Source organism: Prosopis cineraria, unplaced genomic scaffold (assembly GCF_029017545.1).
Source record: "Prosopis cineraria cultivar Desert tree isolate PC_DT_omini unplaced genomic scaffold, ASM2901754v1 PC9, whole genome shotgun sequence".
NCBI lineage: Eukaryota > Viridiplantae > Streptophyta > Magnoliopsida > Fabales > Fabaceae > Prosopis > Prosopis cineraria.
Genome location: NW_026555340.1, coordinates 2,032,502 through 2,057,075, shown reverse-complemented (window position 1 = coordinate 2,057,075; position 24,574 = coordinate 2,032,502). Strand labels below are relative to the sequence as shown.

Here is a 24,574-nt window from a genome sequence, read left to right as displayed (position 1 = left end):
TAATTAAACTAATTAATCATCTTTTTAACTAATTTATCCCTTAATTAGTCAATTTATTCTAAATTTAAAATTTTTGGATGTTACAATAATTCTATATCTTATGATACAAATGTCCAATTACCCCTATTTTAAGACTTAGTTGTAAATCTTATGATGCCTTTTATGTAGAGTAAAAATGTCAAGGACGTAAGCAATGAATAGATATAATCTCTTGTACAAACATAATATTGTTACAACATGCTTTTGTTTCCAAGATATGACTTGCTAGTCTTTTTTAAAGCTATGCCATCCCAACTAGTTTAGGTACATAATCCATACAAACAGGGCATGCTACAAATATTTCAATATCACATGCTACAAATACTATTGTTCAGATTATAGCACCAATCACATTATAACTTGACTCCTTGCCATTTTTCTTCTCTTCAATGTTGGACATAATGGCTTGTGACATTATGTTTAGCTTAAGTTTTGATGATGACAAATATAGATGAATTAACTATACTTATGCCTAATTGTTTTCATATATATATATATATATAGTAGTTAACTATGACTACGAAATAAGTACTTTAAAGTATTTTTACTTATGTTATTCCATATTATATTAGATTTGAAAAAATAATTTGTGTGCATCAAAGTTATTTTATACTATCATATTTTTTCTTATCTTAAATTGATTCTATATCTAAGAGTGCTCATAATATTATATTTCATAACTTGACTATATGCATATTGACACTTGGACTAACTATTATATTCATGATATATCATGTAAGGTTGTCCAAAGTGAAGATGAGAATAAGAATGAAAAGGAATAAAGTTAAAGTCATCATTTGCATGCTACACTTATGATTGAAAAATATAAAGATAAAGAGAATGATGATTCAAGAAGAGCTAAAGAAGAATGAAGACATTTATACAAGCTTGGATGCACCTTGAAAGCCTTGGACTTGATAGGTATAATATCATTAGGCTAAAAGTCTTTATGTTAAACTCATTGATTTAAATATGAAATATTGGTTCAAGATATTTTAAATCAAAACATGTATTTTAAGCTATTAAGAGAAAAAGTTAGATGTATTTTTCTATAATCATATTCTTCATCTTTAATCATATATATATTAAGAGCTTTTAAATGTTTCGATTACTTACTTCATACAATTTTCAAAGTTGTTTTATTTACTCAAAATGGAGTTAAGTTGAAAAGGTCATGAACACTTGAAATTTAAGCTTCAAAATGGCAATTGTGCAAAAAATTAATTTTGACCTTTGGTTATGTTTCTTATCATATCTCCCACTACATATATCATTTTAATTTGAAACATATCTCATTTGAAAATAGTCTCCAATAGCTTTTCAATGATAGTTTATTTATTTAAAATGGAGTTCTATCAAAAAAGATATGAATTTTAAAAGTTAAGTGTTGAGATATTGATTTTGCTTAGCATTTAGACTTGACTTTCATTCACTCTTTTGATCATATCTCAAAAGTTACATTGAATTTAAGTGTGACGCTTCTTTTATTGGAAACTAGACTTCAAGTTCTAATGATATATACTTTTTTCAAATTTAGAGTTGTATTAAGTGAGTTAGAACCTTATGAAATTATATACAATGGAACCCTCTAAAACATACGTGATTACATCTTGGTCATAAGCGTGAAACATCTAAAAAGAGCTTCAATGTCCAAATCACACATGAAGCACCTTGTATACATGCGTGAAACGTCACCCAAAAGCCTTGTTTTTTATTGAATAGCTTCTATTGTCTAAAACACGCGTGAAACACTTTATACACATGTACGAAACATTCTCCAAAGCCTTGTTTTTTTTTGTAACACTTGCCCCGAGTATTAACAAAAGCACACCACAACTAAATAATCTAAGTGTAGTTAAAGAATTGATCCTAAAAACTAAAGAAATAACCCATTTAAATTGCCAGACAATCTATACAATAGAAAAAAAACATTTAAAACCTCTTATAAAGGTTTGGAAGATTACTATATAGTGCACAAAAGCAACTTAGGCAAATAAGGACAATTAGTTGCTGTCATGATAGCATTAGTTTTGCTATCATAACAGCCCTCCCAGGAAAACTTTTAGGAGGTGTTGATTCACCATCTGGCCTTCGATTAAATTGATTTTAAAGCTCACATATTAATTTTAATGAGTACTAGTAGTGTTACAAATTTTACAAAGATCCAATAGATAGATTAAAATTTGGGCACATTACAAATTTGGTATTTTTATTGTCATGACAGCACATTCAAACCAATTCCAGAGATCACTATTTCATCATCTGACCTCCGATTGAAGAAATTCTAAAGCCCACACATCATATTGAAAGAGTACTACAAGTCTACTAAATTTCAAAAAGATCCAATGGTTGGATCAAAATTCATGTGCATCCCAATCTCAATAATTGTTGCTGTCATGATAGCATCTCCGGACCAAAATTCAAAGCTCGCTATTTCTCCATTCCGATCAAGGTGATTCCAAAACCCACATGAAGATTATAAAAATTTTTACTTTTGACCCAAATTTTTTTAAAAAAAATCAATGGTCAAATTGAAATTTAGACATCCGGATGCAAAAGTAAAGCTTTTTGATAAAAATCATTTTCAAAATTGTCCAAATCTCATCCTAAGAGTCACAAACTTCTGTGAACACTTTAGACACATCAAATACGACTTAAAGTACCTAATAGAACATTTAAATGATAGAAAATTTTTTATATTAAAATTTGACCACTCAGGTGCCATTTCTTAAAATGGATCTTAAGCCCTTAAAATTCACAAATCACACAAAAATGGCCAAGAATGAATTCAAACACTATATAATTATATAAATACACATGCTAAACATTTTCACTTAGCTTAGAGATCCCCATGGGGCTCACACACTTACTCTCTCTATCCAACGTGTGTGTTTGCCTATAGCATACGATTCGCAATGCAACCACTTTGTATTTTCTTGTAGAATCACATATATTCATATTCATATCAAAATAAACATTTGTTTACGGTGAAAGCTAGTTTGCTAAATGAATCCATTAAAACTACACACTATAACCAATTTTCCTAACTACAAGTCTACAAGTAGAAAAAAATTCATTCACAAGCACACAATCCACGCATATTCACATATATATATATAGTCACATCTTACTGGCACCCTAACCTAAATACATTACATTGTACTTAATCAAAAGAAAGGGGTTGCAGTTATTTACAAATTACAAGATAACCCCTAGCTTTTCTTCTTTCCTCATCTACTACTAGATCTTTGCTTGAACCTGAAAATATTGAAAAGAAAGGGATGAGACAACCACAATCTTAGTAACAGAAAAATATATATTCATTATTATAAAGGAAGCTACAGTTGAATAAATGAATAATAGATTAAACATAACATATAATTTAATCATTTAAAATGCATGAATGTATGACATAGGCCAGTATGACATTTCCTGACTAATAGAATGCCCTCTGGCACTCTTTAGCTTGCAAGTAAATCTTATACCCACTTATACCTCTGTAAGTGCAGAAAATAATCTAAGGCATGATCAAATCCACTTAACCGCCTGTGCTCCTTTAACATGAATCCTGAGCAATCAAAGCCAACTCCTTCCCAAAGCCAACCTGACTTACTCTCCATGTAAGAGCTACCTTGGCCTAGGCACTCAACCTCACACTTCATATGTCAAATTCCCTCCCCCACTAAGAGGTGTCGAACACTCAATCTACTAACTGCTTTAGTGCACTGAGCTCACAATACGAAAAGCAACATTAAACACTGGCAGTGTGCCATAAAATATCACAAGTCCACACCTCCTCATTGGTGAACTCCTACCGAGATCATACCTTTCACTCTTATCTACCTTTCTCAAGCATTGATCACTTCAACACTCTAAGATAATATAACAAATATCACCCCTCCCTTAATCAATTCCTTAGCCTATCTAAGGTACCTAACCCAATTACACTTCCTTAAGTGCAACTTTCATTCTAAATAATTACAATGCATGTAAACAACCTCATTTCCATAAAAACATTATTGATAAACAAAAAGAAAACATATATGCACTATCCCCATAAGTCTTTATAAAACATAATTAATTGCATTTAATCATTTAAAAATATGTAATGCATGATAACTAATAATATGTATTGAAAAATAGCTAAACAAGGTAATAAAAAATATAAATTCTCCTGTTACTTCAACCATTTTATACCAAAAGGACTTTCCCTTGTACAAAATAAAACTTAGCTTATTCCTTATCCTCCAATTAAGTTCCACCAGTAATTCCCTACAACATATAAGTAATCCACATCATTTATCATGGTAAATAGCATTAATGAAGACTATAACTCATACCACACAACTTGGTTCAGTGAGTTATAATCTATCCCAATAATCTATATATTAAACCAACTATTCACATAATATTACTTAACCACCAAAACCATTTATTAGCCACCACTAGGCTAATTTTCAAACCGTATAATTTTTAATCACCCAAAAACCTTCACTTAGCATTACCAACTTTCACAATTAGCTATTATAATGAAAACCAAAGCTTAATTTAAATGTTAATGGCTTTCGATAGCATGATTATAAATAAATAAATAGGCTTAAACCATTGAAGAGTGAAATCCAATCCTTAAGGTTTAATTTTTGCCTTAAAACTCCTTTTTTTCATCTAATTGCCCACTCAAAACATTAAGGCACCATATAGAAACTCAAAACAACCTCCTAAAGACTCAAAGAAACTAAAGCTTACAAGAATAAAGCCTTTGGGATCAAAATTCTGAAATTTTCTCTTTTAAAAATTGAAGAAAATCAAGAGGGAAAGAAGTGGATTGAAGTAAAGAGCTTACCTAATGCGTAACTAAGCTCACAATAACCGCAAAGCCTCTTGAATCTCCTTTCTTCCTCCTCCATTCTCCTCCTCTCACTCTCTCATTCTCTTATTCATTTCTTTCCTTTTCTTTTTTGTTTTCATTTCTACTGTGTTTCCCTTTAAAAAAAACTGCTACAACTATTTTGGAAAAAATTACAAGAAAGGGCCCAACATTTCTTATTATAACACAAAAGCTTGGGTCAACTTTGGTATTTTTTTCATAGTTAAAAATAAAATAAAACCAAACTTTTTCTTAGTAAAATTTGAACTTTGGACCTCTATCAAATTATTCTTAATTTTAATTTAATTATAGATATTTTATTTTAAAATAAATCTAAGCCTTAAAATTTTTGGGATGTTACATTGGTTGACTCAATGGTATCAGGTTCAGCCTTAACTTTACTAAGTAGGAGAGGGTGGAGGATCAAACTTAAGGAGGTTCCTTTAATGTAATGGGTGTGGGGAATAACCCATATACTATGATGAGAAAAGTTAACTGGTAGTCTGCCATGAGGTGGCACAGCCCAGTCCTCCACTCATAATAGTAGGCTCAAGGGGAGTAACTGTTACAGTTTTTATTCTATAACTTCTATGGTCATAGCACGCTTGAAGTACTTCCTATTCACACGTGATTTGTCACCTAGGAAATACCACATGACATTTCAAGTGTGATTTATCATGTCTCAAGTGAGATTTGTCACCTTTGCTTGTGAAAACTCCAAAACACACATGAATAAGCCTTGGTTCCATACAAGATTCGTTACCAACAACTATAATCACTGTGCAACAACTATAAACAATCATATGATGTCTCTATCACTTGTTTCACTCCATAAGCTATAAATATAATACTCCAAACTTATCTTAATAAGCAATTAACCTCAAAAATCATCAAGATATGAAATTCACAATCATATTACTCTTATTATATGAAAATCATTGTTCTTGAGTCAATGTCATTTATATCTTCATCATTTAAGTATTAAAGCTTCATTATACTCTCAAAGAGAGTTTCAACTGAGTGATCTACATATTCTAAATCATTGTAAAGGTAAGGGAGAGATTTTTTTTTTATAATCAAGAGAGGTTGTTCTCTTGAAAAAAGAAGCTCACTAATAAAGTGAGTTGATGAAAAGGCTCACAAGTGCCCAAACCAAACTTGTAGTTGTATTGTGGTGGCAAGCACTCACTTAAGCTTATGTTATAGTAAAGAAATCTCAAGTAGTTTCTTGGAGACTAGATGTAGGCTCAAGTGATGGAGCTAAATTAGTATAAATCATAGTTTGCACTCTCTCTTCTCTTAACTCTACATTTTCAGCAATCTTAGTTTATACAATATTTTAATGTCCAAAATATAATTTGATATACTTATATACATCTATTCAAACTTGCACTTAAAGATTGTTTTTAAACATTCTTACACATATTGAGCTTGCAAGAATAACTTTAGCATTCTTACACACAAAGTTCAAAACTCAAATTTGTCTAAACTTTCCTTTGAACATAGTTTTGCTAAAAAAATTTAAAAGAATTGAAAATTTTCTTAAACATCCAATTCATCCCTACATTAGGTGTCTTGCCATATCTAAGATTCAAAACTTCCTTTGTCTATCTTTCTTAGCTTTTGTTTAATGATAGAAAATGAGAGAACACTAGAATAAGGGAAGAAAGGAAATGATTAAAAATGGTTGAGTTGAGTTGTGGTAGAATTAACAAGAACATGACACCTAACCAATTCCAAATTCCTTGCTATTATTAATTATTGCCACTTAATCCTTTATGTGTCTTTATAATTGTAAAATGGTGACAACTAATATAATTTATATCTTTGTTAGATGAAATAATGGAAAATAAGAAAGCTGCCCTGAAAAAGAAGAAATCTGGATATAATATGTTTAAGAAAGAGTTCTTTAAAAAAAATGAAGGAATTATGGAGAGAACATCCTCAAATTTCCCAGGGCTATATCAAATTCATGCTCATGCCTTGCATAAGCAATATGATCAAGCAACTTTAGTGCCTCTTCCTTATTGTTCCTTCTCATTCCCTACAAACTTTGTTAAACTCAAAGCTAAAATTCTCCTTTACATGTTGATAGCAATATGCATGTCTATCGCCACCAAATATGGCTCTAATAATACTAACAATAACATTATTTCTATCAGAAACAATAGTTACGTATAGTAAACCAATGATATCTATAATATTGTGCAGAAACTAGGTCCAATCATCATGAGTTTCACTACCAACCATGGCAAAGGCCAATGGAAACAAGTCATTATCAGCATTATATGTTGAAGCTACAGTAAGGTACCCTAATAAGGACCATTGAGGAAACATCTATCCACATATAAAATTAGTCTAGCCCCAAGCAAGAATCCTTTAATGAAACAACCATATGCAATAAATAATCATTTAAATCTATTGTTCTTAAAAGCCACCCATTTTGCTACAGTGTCTGCATCAATCTCTATTAGTCTATTGCGCAACCAAGGAACAAGCATATATGATTGGTCAGAAAGACCATTTATTTCTACCAATTCCCTCTCTTTCACTCTTAAGGCTTGACGATAAGTTAGACTTATGCCATAATCTCTGTATATGTTAGCTTTTATTTCATTGGGTTTTTTTTTCCACATTAGACCTTACTATGTCATCAATTATAAACAATATAAGTGTGCACCTTGTACTATAAGAAACTTTAAGGTCTTCTTGGGTAGAATGTGAGTGCTCATTCTTGAAAGTTGTTACACAAAGTAAGGTCATTAACTTCCTTAATGAATATTTTGTTATCTTCCATTGACATTCTTTTGCCTTGCATTCTGCAATTATTTTATTTATGTTGTTCTTCACAAATTTATATTCAAACTTATGTGCAACACTATACTTATAGATTGCTTGTCTACAATCATTAACACTCACAAAAATTTGTCTAGGTTCTACTAGCAAATCCTTCTATTTTGTTACATTTAGCTTAAGCATTAGCATTGGGATACTTTATATTGCACATGGTAGAACTTCAAGATCTTGTCTAGCATGTGAATTCCAATTGAACATCTTGCTATGCATTTTCATTTAAATCATGTTTATTACAACCATTAATATTCATATTAGCAAAATAATTAAATTTAAGTAATTGTTAAAAAAACTTACCGATCAATTAGATCTCTTGTTACCTCTGTACTTTGCTGTATCTTCGCAATGATGTACACATGAGCAAAATTATCATTCAACTTCATTAATTGATTTGTCCCTTCATTGTCTAAAAATGCATTGGAATCAAACATTACTGTGTACGTCAACTCAATTCCATTTAAATCACAATTCATGCATGATGAAATCAATCTAACTAGTTCTTCAAGAGACATTCCTTATCTGATCATTCTTCCATTATAACTCCCTCCATCATAAATTTAGAGCTGGAAAACAGGCAGGCGCGGCCCTTATAAGGGCTCTCATAAAGGCATGATGTCACGATTCATCATTTTTCATGAGGTTAGGGAGCTCCGGTATATTCTAGAACCCTCCAAAAGGCTCCCGAACAAGCCTAAGAGTGCTAGAGAGTGCAAGAACATTCTAGAGAAGTCTATACAACTCTAGCCTCAATATTTTAATATTTGCTACTAGACCTTTCCATATAAATATCTAGATATTTGTTGTAAATATCTAGGACAGGATTTTAGAGAATGAATTGTAACCGTAGGATCAATTCAATCTCCACCGTCCATTAAGGAGGTGGGAAATATCTAAATCCAAGGGGGAGGCCTATAAATACCTTATCCCTCATCATTTGTAACACAACCCTTGAGTTCTCAAAGCAATACTACTCTCACATTTTCCAAGCTCTCTTTCAAGTATCCTTTGCCCACAAGCTTTCCCTTTCCTCATCTTAGCCAAGCATCCTTCTTTCAAACAAGTTAGGCTTACTTAGCAACTTCCAGTGAAGATTGTCTAAGTGCCGCACGGGTTGAAAGACTAGTCCTGTGACAATGAGCCTTTAAGCCTAATTTCTCATTTTACACCCCTTTTTGAAAGTTCGGCTCTTATTTGAAGGGCTCAAGGTCAGGCCTGTAAGCTCTTTTCTAAAAAAATAATAAAATTAAAATAAAATTAAACACTACAAATTAATTAAAATATTCTAAAATTCAAAAAAAAATCAAAATCTTCATAATCTTTTAGAAATTAAATAACACACATTTAGAAGTCTAGTAATAAAATTCAAATCTTGGTTAAAAAATAGTTTATTTTTTTATAAATACACAAACATACTAATTATATAAAAATAAAAAATAATAGAAATTTCATATTGTTTACTGATATTTATTAAATTATATTAAATTAATTTTAAAATAAATTAAAATTAATAATAATATAATGCGTGTAGGATTAAGGCTTTAGGCGAGTAGGTCCTTCTTGGCTTCAAATGCATGTTTCACTAAAGAAAAAAATTAATAATAATATAATTAGGCTCGAAAGGCCGCCCAGTCTTGAGCCTTTTTTTACAGGGCTTATTAGGACCAGATCCTCAAGCCCGATTACTTTAAAAAATTTTAATTTTTAAAGCCTAAACCCTTATTTAAATAGGGCCTCCAAGCCTAACCCTTCAGGCCCAGCTCTTATTCCCAACTCTAATTACAATACATTATCTCATGTATATCTTTTTCAATATATCCATTGAAATGAAAATAATAAAACATTTCCTTTAAACAACTAGTTTCTATCATATCCATTAACATCAACTTACAACAAGCAAAACAAAATGTCATAATATATGACTCATAAACAAATTACTTTTTGCATCAATGACAACATTCCATCTTAAAAAGTAGACACTCAATAAATTCTTACACTTGCAGTTGGAAAAAGTCGAATCTTCATGCCAAATTTTTAGAACTATGAAATAAAAAAAAAACTTTCATGTTCAATTGCAAAAAACCTTTCTTTTTGTTCACAAGTGTCATTTTGCAAGAAGAAAACTGTAGTGGGGAATAGGCTCCAACGATTTGCAATCAAAAGCCATATTTGAATACACCAGCCAAATTAAAAAACCTACATACGTAATACTAGAATTAAAGTTTACATGAGTCAATAGTTATAAATAACTACACTGATATTTAGGAAAAATGACAATTAAGTTTCAAAAGGATTAATTAAATCAAGTGAGGTTTCAAGTAATTTTATGAGGCCAACAAAGTTCAAATGCAAGTTTCATGCTTTTTTTTCACAAATATGAGTTATAATTGAAATGACTAAAATATCCTTGTGATTGAATATAACATCAACACTTAACATATCATATTAGGTCCAACATTTTCCTTCTAAGCAAAGCTCCTTCTCACCATTATTGAGACCTACATGTAAGTGGATGAGAGACATGTTGAAGAATACTCAACCAAAAATACAGTTGCATGTGAATTTTCCTTTTTTATCTATGTGTGTAAAGAGTACAGTTATCGTACGTTATTATATCAATTATTTTTTAGCTGTGCAATTAAAATATATTATTTTTAATACTTTTTTTAACTGAAATTTTATTTAATGAGGGTCACATCACGTAAGGGCCCAACAAGCAAGTTGGGCTAGAAAACATGAATGAAAAGAACACTTAAAATAAAAGGCCCATAAAAATAAATAGGCTCTGGAAATAAGTCCACAACAAGATGGCCATAGTAGCAGCTGAAAAGGAGGATGAAGACAAAGCTTAATGTGAGATTGTTTAAAAAAAAAAAAAAATCCCTTAATGTAGGATCTACATGGTAGTGAATTAAAAAACCACATGATACTGAGGGTTTATCGCTTAAACCATTCAAATCTAATTTTTATGATTTAAATTTATAATTTTTCAATAGGTTTTTTAAAATAAAAAATTATTTTTTGAAAAACTGAAAATTAAGATATTTTGTCTTTATTTTAGATTTTCTATTCATTAAAATAATTTTTAAAAAAATAAAAATAAAAAGCTATAAATCTAAACAATTTAAATTATATGTAAATGGTTTAGAGATAATGAGCTCTTAATGCTCTTTTGTATAATGAGTACTGAAATTAGTTTTGAATAATGGCACAAAGAACTTCCTCAAAGGATGTAAAGATGCACTTGAGTACCTAAATGGGTCAGACAAGAGAACATGTTCTCGGAATGAAAGGCAACCTTGCTAATCAATAGTTACTTCCAAAAATTGTCTTAAAGATAACGTGACCTCCCAAATTTGATGCAGCAGATTGAAACACACTTCTAAAAATGTAGTCTAAAACCTAAAGAAACCATAACAGCTAGCTAAAAAGATGGACATAAAAAACCTGAAAGAGTAGCCTAAAAGTAAAAGAAAGGGAAAATATCATTCAAGGACCATAGAAGCAATTTAGTATCAAACAAGAACCAAAAAATTTTAAAATATCATTGCAAAACTAAGGGATTGATTTGAAAATAAATTTAGATTAAAAGACAATAATACCCTTACTTTTCTTTTTTAAAAAAATTATAAACTAGCAAATTATTTCTTATTAAATGTGAATAGGTACTTGATAATTAACAAATGGCTACTTGTTAACACATAATTCTCACTTGTCTCTTCTCACAATTAAGTTCTTTCAAATGCTTGAACTTAACAATTAGCAAATGACTTCTTGTTAAATGTGAATGGATATTTATTAATTAATGGGTGACTACTTGTTAAAATATGATTTACATTTGTTTTTTCCCATAACTAAATTCTTTTAGATTCTTGAACTTGTCAATTAATGAATTGATGGAGATCGCTCGACATATGGCCCACAAAGAGCTCAAAGAATCCAAGGAGGCATGTCCTACAATGCTAAAGTCCCAAAGTTCAAGCCTCAAGTGCTAAAGGATCTGGTATAAAGCATTGGAGGCCTAATAATTGAAACTCGAACCAAAGGTATAAAAGAGGCCTTGATTTGTTCGGCATAGGAGATCCAAGAACAAGAGTTTATGTTGTGAATAATGTATTTTGTCTAGACATATTTTACATTTTTAAAATAATAATAAAATCAATCAAAAAAATGAACTTTTAATAACAAAAAATTGTAATTAATAGGATTTAACTTTATCCTTTGTTGGTTAGAATTTTATTTATTCTAGTTCATTGAAACAACCAAAAATATAAAAATATAAAAAATAAAATTTAATCTTTTTAGGATTATATTTAAAAAAATATATTAACTATGAACTCTTTTCCTTTCTTAATTTCAAAAATTCAAAAAATTTAGAAAATAAATTGAAATTAAATTATTTTTTTGCAATTTAAAACATACATATCAAAATTTAAAAAAAAATTATTTACAAGATGGTGAATTATTTTTAATTAATTTGTTTTCAAAAAAAATATTTTCACTGACAACTTTTAATCTCGAATTACGTAAACTTTGATCCTCATCGCAGGGTATATAGGCCTCAAAATTCAATTCTAAGTGAAGTCCTCCTTTGTAAATAAATAAATATTTCTCACTTAATTATTATCATTTACATGAATAAGAAATGGATAATTAAAATAACTTTGAAGCCATATTAATTTAGCACAATAAACTTTAAATAACCGGCCTTTCAAACAGGTATTGTGGGGTGCCTTTCATTAAAGGTGTTGGATGAAATTCAAGCCCAAATCCAAGTAATAGGGTTACTTGGAGAGAAAGGCTCAAGGGAGATGCTACATCTAGTCACATCTTAAAAGATTATGGTGTGATCCCTTAGCATTCTTGAATGACATTGGAAGTATAAGAGGCAAGATTTTTCTAAATTTGAAGATCACTTGATTGCTCCAAATTGATTAGTTTAATATTTATATATTAGTTTAATATTTTATTTAATTTTTGTTTTTTATTTAATTTCTAGATTAGAATTTTATCTAATAATGTAATCTCATGATTTTAGGATATACAATCCTTAGATTATGTGATTGAATTTTATTATTTTATTAATATTTTTCTTCTAAACTAGAATACATGAATTAGGATTTTTAGGTTTTGAGTAAACCTATATATGGGTGTGCACTTCTTCATTACATGGTAAGGTTGATTTGAATAATAAAAGTGATTCTTATTTCTAGACTTTATAACTCTTATAAACTTAGTGCTTGTGATGGCATTTTATATTAAATACATACATATAAAGTCATGAGTCGACAAAGACCTCCTGCCCTTCTCAACTAACCATTATTAGAAAACACATCATGCAAATTAGTAGGTCTGGAAATTAAATCAAGAATCCCACCATCACCATTGCATCGAAATTGAAAGCTTGGTGAGATTTGAACCCAAATCCTGACTAAAATGTAACCATGGCTAGCTAGAAGCAGAGTGAGTTTGCATGGGAGAAAAACTATTGGACTTGCGTGGCATGCAGATTGACTCAGCGATGGTTAAAAAAGATTGTTGGCAGATAAATGAAGGAGACACCTCAGCAACTACTGAAAAATTAAACCATGGTTAAGTGTGGTTACTCCAACCATGGCAACTTCAAGTCCCCATTTAAAAGGGTAACACAGCTACATTAGATATTCTACAAGGTTACCAAACTGGTGCATCAAAATGGCAATTATTATCAAATTAGACTTTTATATACGTTCATTCATATAGGAGAGTGAGTAGTAATAGAGTAAAGTAAAAGAATTGTGGTTCTTTGTGGGGCCCATACCTCGCTCTCCCTCTTTTTTCCCTCTTTTTGAATTTTCTGTATATATTTTTTTATGTGAAAGCAGAGGAACATGATCTAGAGTTTGCTTGACATTGCACAATGACAAATAAATTTGGGAAGTAAGAAGTATAAATGGTTCTTTTGCTTACAGTCAATTTGTTGAAGTTGTATTTTTATTCAAAGAAAAAAATATGGAATTAAATGACAATTTTAACTTTAAACTATAGATCCAAGAACAATTTGAATCCTGAATTTGTTTTTAGTACATTTGAACTTTAAACAATTAAACTTATAGTCTAAAGTTCAAAATGTATTAAAAATAAGTTTAAGGTTCAAATTATTTATAAACTTATAGTTTAAAGTTTAAATTATCATTTAACCTAAAAATATATAGTGAGCATAAGAATTTATTTTCTAGACTAATTCGTGCAAGTTTGCATATTTCATAAAAATTAATAACAGAAGAAAAATTACTCTAATTTTGTATATGCCTTTGATGAAAATTTTGGGATCCTCAGCCACTTCTGACGAAATCTTCCAAATCCATGGATTTTAAGTCTTGAACGAAGTCGTTTTATCTGTCCGCCAAAACCACCCCATCTTTGTTTCAGGATTTTTCTTTTAGATGATCTTACTAGTTTCTTCATGTACCTACACCCTGCAAATTCAAAAGAAGTATTAATAAAATAAAACTATTAAAAAGTAATTTATTTGGTTGATATTGCTTTTATAAATTCCTTATTAATACAGATAGATTCTGGTATCCCTCTGACTTTTATTAATATTGTCTTGTCAAGTATTCATTTACTGTAGTATGAAAAATTAGATTTCAAATTTAGCTTGTTGTGGTAAGTTCAGTTTCTTCAAAGATTTGCATCGTTCTGGAAAATTAAAAACATGGTTAATTTTTTTAAAAATAACTTTAACATGGTATTGTCATTCTTAATTTGTTAATTGTTAATGATATAACTGAATCTCAAATTTAGTTGCTGAAAGTGGACCTTCAGGTTGTTTGGGTAGTTTGCTTTCTTCTGAGCTTGTAGGGTGTAGAACCTGCATTCAAACAAAGAAACATAATTAGTATCTGTCCGGCTGGATTTATATATTAATTTAACTATCTCATCAAAATCAACGAGAGATAACTAAGTTATTAACTTTTATTTAAAAATAAAATAAATTTTTAATTTTATCCCTATTTAAATGAATTTTTTTCAAGGAAAAATGACAGACTCAACTTAAATCTTAAGTCCCAAGTCCCAAACTTTAAAAATTTACAAGTTTATCTTTCAATTTTGCAACTTCATCATGATAAATTTACAACTTATTTTTGAAGTTTTAATATATTTAAAGAATAAATAAATTTATTTTTCTTGTTAAAATTTAAAATATAAATTACAAATTAATCATAACAAAATTATAAAATTAAGAGCCGTATTTGCAAATTCATAAAGTTTAGAACCTCCTTATCATTCTTCCTTTTTTTCAAATTTACATTACATTTTCTTTCAATGGGTTTAAATATGGGTAATTTTAGAAATTTATAGTAGGTCCATAAAAAAATTTTCTAAAAAAATAATTACAAATATTGATTCAAACAGTTGTAAAAAAAATCACAACTACAAAATGAGAGTTATATTTATAATTTAAATATTTTATTTGAAATTAAAATTCTTGAATTTATAACTGTTTGAATCAATTCTTACAACTAATTTTTAGAAATTTTTGTTGAAAATTTAACTATCATAAATTCATTATTTTAAAACTTTAATGTCATTCTCTATCAAGTATCTTATATTAAGGGTTCAAATATTCCTTTAGAAGGAACCCTATAATCACACCGAAGGGAGTGGGTGAGTGAGTGAGTGTGCGTGTGTGTGTCACAGTTAATGTATGCATGTAAGTATGCTACAAATAGTGGACATAGAGTTGCACTCAACAATATTTTTGTACCTCAACCAAACTTTCTAACTTCTTCCTCATTCTTCTTTGAATGTAACCTTTGGTGCTCTGCAGCACAGGTGTTAAATGAAGATTTCATAAATACACTGATGATTTTTAACAAGAACCAGTCCTGATGGACACATATACATGTGCCCGCACCATATAATACCTTTACATGATACCTCACATATGCGTTAAAATTTAATAAATTCCATAGAATCTTGTCTAGTTTTTTGCCTTCGACATGGCGTGAAGAGATATCTGTTAAAAGTCAAAAAGATGTGATGCATATGCATTAGAATCAATCTCACCAGGAAATTCTTTTGTTTTTCTTTTTATTTTGGTGATTTTTGTTTATCTAATTTTGAGTCAAAGTATATGGACCGAATGTATAATAACATCTAAGCTTAAGGTGAAAAAATACCCAAAAAAATTTCTAAAAACTTTTGGTATTCTTATATCAGTGACAATGTATAGGTATCCATTCTCTTCATAAAAAGAGAATAATCTTTCCCAATCCGCAGACCAACAAAGAGGAGGCAATTACCCCCACAAAATAAGGCAAAACTGCACTTACTTTTCGATTAAATTAAAATTGCACTTGCCCTTCTTTAAAATTACAATTGCCTCTCGTAAAAAAATCAATTGCTTCACACTCTCTTTAAAATTATACGATATAGATATTTAAAAATATTGTGTATGCTAATATTTATTATAAACATATGATTAAAATACAGTGATCTTCCTTCCATTTTGCTGAAATTACATAGACCTCTTGTCTATTTTCAAATCCACACTTTAATCTAATCTTTAACATTTTTAGAAATATTACGTTAAATATTCTAAAAAACTTAATTTTTTATTTCCAATTATGTTAAAAATTATAACATTAATTTATCCTTATGATCTAATTATCTACTCTCTCTCCCAATTTGAAAAAACTTTAAATACAATTAAATATGTCGGTATTGAAATAAGTAATTCAAAAATTTGGTGTTGAAATTAAGGAAATTTAAAGAAAAATAAACATATTGAGTAATTTATTATACTAAATTCTTATTTCATAAATTTTTTAACTGTGTGTTTGAATATGATTTCAGCCAATTTATTCATTTTAAAAAATTTACTAAATAAATACATTTACAGAATTAAAAATTTTTAAATATAAACAAAAAAGTAAAAAAAAATCTATGCATGGATTTTTTTTTGTAATTTGAATGGTTTTAGATATTATTTATATTTAAAGAGAGGTATTTTAACCTAATATATATAATTTGACATTCAACTACCATTAGATGAATAGAAATAAAATCTTTAAAATAGAGCGAAAGTTTGAGGTATTTTACTCTAAAAATAATTTTATGATACAAATGAAATTAATTTATTTTTTAATTACATTTTTCTTCAAAAAATATTTATATTTATATTTAATATAAATATTGCCCCTCTAATAATTTTTCATAGGTTTGTCACTGTGGGACATTAACCATTAAGTTACAAAAATATAAAAATTAACATATTAGGAAAGATTGACCTCTTTATATAAGTTAATAGATGTATATACCATTGTTAATTTAAAGAATCAAAAACTCTTAGATAAAAAACTTCTGAATATTTTTACACTTTAACTCTAAAATTAAAGGGTTTAGTTATATATTTGGAGCATAAAACGAAAGCATACCAAAAGTTACAAACCCTCCATTGGTACTCAAATCCTCAAGTGCTTCTCCCCTTAATTCTGGAGGAGGAATGGCTGACCAAGTGCATCGTGGTGCCTTGGCCCATTTGTCTGTGTTTCCAACATCCATAAGTTCCTGTCATTAATTATTGTGAAGAAATCAGGCAAAAGCACAATGGTTGAGAAATAATTACTTAGTCATGCTGTGTCACAATTCATAGTCTCATTAATATCATGAAAGGGAAAAAGTTCACCTTGAGCCACTTCTAACTATTTAATTGATCTAGATGGTCCAAATTTCTTTTCTTAAAATGAATTTATTCTTAACAGTCTTGGACCATCTAAATTAACTAAGGAAAAATCATATATGGATTTTAATTTTTAAAAACTCTCTTAAAATGCGCAAATAACTGTAAGGCCCCATGAACTTTAATTATAATTAATATTTGGTGTATTTAAAATATTAAAAATTACCTCCCTGTGGTCGGTGTTAGAGCTTCAATGACGACTCTAGTGACTAGAGTAGAGCCCCAGTTGCTGGCGATCAGCCAATGGTGGCAATTCTAGTGCCAACGGTCATATGAAGATTATTTTTAAATTTTCAAAGAAGAGTAATTCGGTGGATGTACACAAAAAATAATTACAATTAAAGTTCATGGGACTTAGGGTTATTTGTATATTTCTTGAGACTTTCTGAGAACTAGAATCTATCCATAGAACCTATGTGTGGTTTACCCATTTACTAAATGATCAGATTTTATTCTTTAAGATGACAGTCATTTATTGCCACAAAATTAAATAAGATCTATGGCTACATACCTGAAAGAAAGCTGTTGCAATAATCACATCTGTGTTTTCTCTAAAACGAATTGGGAATATTGCTATGATTCTTTGCGGCTGTGTGAAGAATGTAAATAGTTAAGATGGATAAGAACTAGCATATTATGAACAATAATTGTTGTATACAAATTATAAAGGTGCATTAGTGATAATTCTTGTCATTGGCCCCCATGAATAATTAATGTTAATAAGGGTATTGATTATTAGAACTGTGATTTTAATTAAAAGGGTGAAGGTGTGTGATTTTACTTTTGAAGTTTTTTTTCAAGGAGCATTCAGTATTTTGAACTATTTGACATAGCATTTTTACCCTTAAAGTAATAAAAACATAGCATTTTTTACCCTAACATTAAATAATAAATGTTGACTATTCATATGATGTACGAGAATACAATTTGATTATCTAATGGACATTTGTGATTATTTAATGTCAAGGTAAAAATATTACTATATTTTAATTATTTTAGGAAAAAAATGTTATACTAAATAATTTAAGGGGCTACTTGGTGTATCTCGAAGAATATTTTAAAAGTAAAAATGCACATTTATTATTGTTAAAATATACAATTACTTCAATGTTCAAAGGATGTACAGTAGATATCATTAACCATTTTATTTTTACTAAAATTATACAGACCTCCCATAAATATTGCAAAATTGTACAAAATTTCTCTCAATTTTTGAAACCTACACATTTTTCTTAAGAAACAGAGAATACATAGAGCTCCTTTAATTTTAGTGTTTAAAAATATATCTTATATTTTAAATTAAGAAAAACAGAGATGTTTGTCTAATTTCAATTAAATAGATCTAGACATGCTTGTCTATTTTCATCCTTACCTTTGGAAAGTTTCATGAAGACTTTGGGGGTGTGGGGGACAAGAAGAAGAGGAGGAGGACATCTGCGTACTTTTAGACATTGTTTGATTGGAGAAGAGGGGAGGAAAAATTTTTAAGTTTCCCCTCCCCTCCATCTTACCAAACAAGGGGAGGGGCCTCCCCTCCCCTCCCTTTGTCCATCCAAATAAGGGGAGGAGAGCCCCTCCCCTCCCCTCCCCTCTCCTTATTTGGTTAGATGGAGGGGAGGAAAAATTTTTACTCCCTTCCCTCCAAAACCTCCCCACCCCAAATTGGGGGTAGCCCCCCCTCCCTCCCCTCCCCTCCCCTTCTCTTAAACCAAACAAAATTTAAGTGCAAGTTAGGCATATGTTTGCTTTAGTTTTGAAAATAGAATAGAGTGGGTTTTGTAATTGTTGAAAAATTTAGGCGTGATTAGCGCTAGTTACTCCACAATATATCATGAAATTAAATTGAAAATTATTAAAAATACACTTTAAACAGGTATTTGACTTTCAAACTCAAGGGTGAACTTGGAAGCCTAAGTATAAGTTTAGTGTTATAGTCGAAAAACAAGCAAATCAAGCTTATATGGGTGTTTTAGCCCATAAGTTTAGTTATATTAAAATTAGCTACTTTTTGAATCTGAACCCTTATTCAACAGGTTCAAGGCCGAGCCCATAAGCCTTCTTTTATTTTTAAAATTTGTAATTTTTTTAAAATTTAATTTTTACATTATCATATTGTATTTTTTCTAAAATACAAATTATAATATTTAAAAATAAAAAATAAGCAATATAAATTCTAATTTTAAAGTATAAACATATCTAAAATATAAATTTAATTTAAAAATTTAAAAAAATTAGGGGTAAAAAAAAATGAGCCATCTGAATTCAAGCATACTTTTTACAATGCTTGAAAAGGCAAGGCTTCTAGCCCGGTTACACTAAAATTTCTTTATTTTTGGAGCCCAAGCTCTAAAAAAAGGCTTAAATGAAAAATATGTCAAACCAATCTCATGTTCTCAGCTCAAGCCCTAAATTTTAAGGTGAGCTTGGAAGTAAAACCATGTATAGGTTGCTAGCTAGTGACTAGTGAGCTTGTTTGAAACCCTTGATATTTAGCCCTGTTTAAGTATGATATGCATTTTTTTCCAACATGATCTGCATATTTGAATTTTAAACTTGAAGAGGGATGTTCTTCTGTGTAACTTGACATAATAAATTAGAAGATTTTGAGGGAATTCTGGAAATTATATACCTGCTTGATGAGAAAGAAAGGTTCTTTTGGATGGTAGACAAATTTGAAGGGTTTGTACATTCCCTTATTTGCATCATGAGAATCAACATTTTGTAGCATTTCTTTCAGCTGAGAACTTAGAACTACTGATTGAATTGTGGAAATCTCTCTGATGATTTTAACATGGTCTGGAATGGAAACTTAGCATCATCAATTGTCATGTAGAACTAAAATCAGAATATATGAATGACATTTGTAAAATATTCATATGTATTGTCTTTGTAACTTTATAAAACTAGCCTGTGATTCCCTCACTACCACAAATAACTGTTTTTACACAGGCTACAAAAAAAAAAAAAAAAACCAGTGTGAAAAGAGAGACAGTTTTGGTATATGCATATAGCACACAAAGATAACTTAGAAGCCAAACTACCGGGTCTCCCTGAAGGGACAAAAAGCTAAACTTTCTGTAGCTTATGAATATATAAACATACACAAATTCTCTTTTGAAAACCAAAGGAAGGTTAAAAAATTTCAGGTGGGTGAGTGTGTGTAATTTATTTAAGGTGCATAATTTTGTTAAGGGTTAAGGTTCAATTTTATTTTGGTACTTATTTTTTAAGAGCACTAAACAGTCTATACTCTTTAGTGAGGCAATTTTTTTTCCTAAAATATTTTTTCAAGGTTCAAAAATGCCCTTCTATTAGAAGACTGTTAACTTTTTTATTTTTTACTGATATGGCATGTGCATGAGATTCACATTTATTGACAGGTATAACCGTGTTCTTTGGTAGTAAATGCCCCTGAACTCTTTTCCCAAGAGCATTAGGCACCCTAAAATTTTTTCTACAAACATTGGGTCCTTAAAGTTTTATTAAAATAAAATTTAATAAATATTGTCAAAATATAAATATTTTCATATTTAATATTTTGAATGTTATTATTTATAAATATTCATTCAAAATTTATAAATTACATTTTAAATATTAACAAATCAAGCTAGCACTTTACAAATTTATAGATAACTTCTTATTTTTTATATATTAATTTTTGATCTTCTCTTCAAGATAGTGCTCAAATCATTACGCTTTTTATACATATCGAAACTTACTTATATTTTTAATATTAATTAAGTTTCTTAAATTTTTATGTCATTTTCTATAATTTTTTTGGTCAGCTAATGATCTTTCTCCAAAATACTATATTACCCATATTTAATATTATCTGTATGTTATAGTATTAGGAGTAAAATTAGAAACATAACAAATTAGGACCAATAATATGCCAGCAAAATGTTTGTTTGAAAGATATCGCTTATTTCATTAATGTGCTCAAAAAAATTACTTAACAATAGAAAAATGGAGAAATAAGAAGAAAAAATCCCTTCATTAATTTGAAGGTTCATTCCTTTCGTTTTTAATACAAAATTATAAAATATCAAAAATATTAAAATATTAAATCAGGTGGTGTAATATTTTAAAATATTTATTAAATTTTATTTTAACAAAATTTCAGGATGTTTAGTGCTTCTAGAAAATGACTTTAAGATACTCAATACTTAAGAAAAAGAGTTTAAGAATAAATTAACACCAAAAGATGTGGTCAAAGTATTACATATCACTATGTGTGGCCTCACGCACATGCCACATTAGTAGAAAACGAAAAAAATTAATGATTGACTAACAAAAGAGTTTTTTGCTCCTCAAAAAATTAGTTCACGGGTAAAATTGCCTTACTTAATAGTATAGGGTGCCTAATGCTCTTAAAAAATAAGTATAGAGGCAAAATTGGACCTTAACCCTTTTGTTTCTAGTGTTTCTTGCACAGGCATGTTAAAGGAGCATGCTCTTAAAAGGTGCGATATTCATGACTTATAAAATCAAACACTAAGTTTCTAGAATCCTTTACCACAATTTTCCTAAATATAAGTACTTAAAATTAAAGAGAATGAAGGAATAAAGATGGAGAAGTATGTGAGACTTATATGGTGAGGGCAAACAAGATATTGACAATGAGAAAAGAGAAATTATAGCAAATAAAAAATGGAAAACTGAAAGGAAATGCAATGGCACACTATTATTGTTGTTCTAGGAGGAGTTGGCACTCTATTGGTTTTTAGGAAACTTCACTGCTCTCTACTAAATGTGTGGCGCACTAAGGGTACTATGTTGAATTTACTAGAAGATAGAGGAAGTCACGTTGGGCAAAGTAAAGAATGGCACAAGGTCAAAGTTTGAGTTTTGCACAAGACAAATAGCTTGAGTTGTTGTAAAAATGTCTTTAAAGATTTGTATGTGTGTGGTGACTTTCCTTTTATAGGCATGAGATGGTGGTTTTTTTCATGAGACTATGCTTCACTTTTTTAAACCATTAGCTGCAGTTTTTTCAATAACTTCCCCCATTCTTTGCCATTTTTAAAGTGATGTGTTAGTTTATTTTCATAGCAAGCAACTATCTTTTTTCTAGAAGACTCATGCAAGTTAGGGCTAAAATTATCATTTTTAGCCTAAATAATTGGGTTTGGAGAAAAAAATCATATTTTAGCCAAGACAAATTTATTTTAAGGATGGTCTATGTAATTTGTTAAAAAAATTATCAGTTTTTAAAATAAAAAAATTATTGGTATCGAAACTTTTTTTGAATACAAGGTCACAACAATGTTTTAGAAACTAATCTAGATGTTAAACTGAAAAGGTGAGTTGGCTGGGTCTTAGTTTTTATGGTCTAACTTAAACTAGTGATGTGGTCATTAAATAAAAATAATATTAAATGTAAATATAAAATTCATATTGCTTCCAACATCTTTAAAAAAATGGTCCTAAATCATATTATTGACATGTAAATAGTTCAAAAATAAAGTTAGTTTTAGTAGGAGATCCACTTCTTAAATTTTTTCTGCTTTTTTGAAAAAAAAAATTAAGCTTTTTTATATTATGCTTATAATTATCTGGTTTTTTGAAAATAATTTTGGTTTCCAGTTCGCAATTCAATAGTGATTCAACTCTTATCCAACCAAATCAACAAGAAAAACAGTTTTTTTTTTTTCAAATGAAGCTATTGATAACTCTGGTCCGGTTTGTAAAATAACGGGCCACAAAAACCGTACAGGGTAACAATTAGTTCATGTGGACATATAAGTGCCTGTTTGAATTGAGGGATTAATCGATTTTAGGGGCAAAAAAATCGATTAAAGCAAAATTTACCCAGACACCAACTTTTTCCCACCCACAACTGCTTGATTCAGCTTCTCAGCTTCTGCATTTTTTTTTTTTACAAAGTTATATGAAAAAATTACATACAAAGGTCTAAGAAAAAAAATAATAAGAAAGGCACAAAATTTAATAAAAATAAAATAAAACTCTCTTCTCTTCTTTTTTTTAGTAAAATTTAAATTTTAGATTGTTAAAAAAATTACTAGAATAAGTATCCAAACAAATTGCGTTATAATATAATCAATTATAATTAAAATTTATTATTTAATTAATTATTTTTATAATCTATTATATTCAGTTAAAATTTAAATAAGTACTAAAGCTTAGCATTGAAATTGAAACTGAATTGAAAGAAGTCAAACCTTTGCCGGGGGAATGAGATTGAGGCTAAGGTTGAGACTAAGCTGGTATCCTGCCTTAGGAGGATCAACAACCTCCAAAGCCTCCGGGCAAAGCCCCTTTACCTTTTGGATGGTGTAACTTGACAGTTGATCTGATTGCGGTCCTTGGCAAAGTGGCGGCACAGATATTGACAATAATGCTACTTGAGGACTTGAGGCATGAGACTGAAAATAAAACAGTATCATCCCACAAATCATAATGTATCCAAAAAAAAAAAAAAAAAACCGCCTCAGGGAGTGGAATTGTTTACTGGAAAAATCGCAAATGAAGACTTCCAAATAATATTGCAAATAATCATCAGAACCACAAATTTATGAAATTAAATTTTTATGACCATGGTTCTTTTTTTATAATTTCAAAATAATACCATGATTAAAATGCCCTTAGATGAAATGTCAACTTAAAATTTGAGCTGATTTTTTTTTTTTTAACTTTCAGACTTGCAAATTTGGTCACCTGACAAGGGAATTTTATTTTTCGTCAATTTTAAATTAATTTTTTCATTTTTATTTTGTTTTAGTTGAGTTCTTTATAGTTTGATTGATTAAATTTTTTAATCCCTTAAAATTAAAAATCTTAAATTTTTCCTTAAAAAATAAAATTAAACCAAAGATTATTTACATCAATATTTGCAACTTATATTTTTAGAAAATTTTATTGGGAATATATAATTGTTAATTTTTTTTTTGAGACTTAACTACCATTCTCCTTTAATGTTAAGAAAAGAAAAAAAAAATCAAAATATCACCATAAGACCAAAAAATTTGAATTTCAACTAATCTACTTAAATCAAGCTGCTAATCCCACGAAGAACAGAGGCACATTTTTTGAATTTGGCCCCACGGACAAGCAAAACCAAAAAAAGGGAA

General features: G+C 29.3%; 1 protein-coding gene across 1 annotated transcript in view; it reads right to left on the bottom strand.

The window, feature by feature from the left end:
- Window positions 1–3,150: 3,150 nt before the first annotated feature.
- Window positions 3,151–24,574, bottom strand: part of LOC129319437 (actin-related protein 2/3 complex subunit 2B) — a 26,939-nt gene continuing 5,515 nt past the window's right edge. The window contains 8 exon segments of the mRNA XM_054964501.1: window positions 3,151–3,297; window positions 14,031–14,214; window positions 14,558–14,609; window positions 15,507–15,563; window positions 15,667–15,758; window positions 17,179–17,311; window positions 17,995–18,072; window positions 20,113–20,279. Coding sequence (XP_054820476.1) covers window positions 3,270–3,297; window positions 14,031–14,214; window positions 14,558–14,609; window positions 15,507–15,563; window positions 15,667–15,758; window positions 17,179–17,311; window positions 17,995–18,072; window positions 20,113–20,279 — 791 coding nt within the window. The 3' untranslated portion in view covers window positions 3,151–3,269.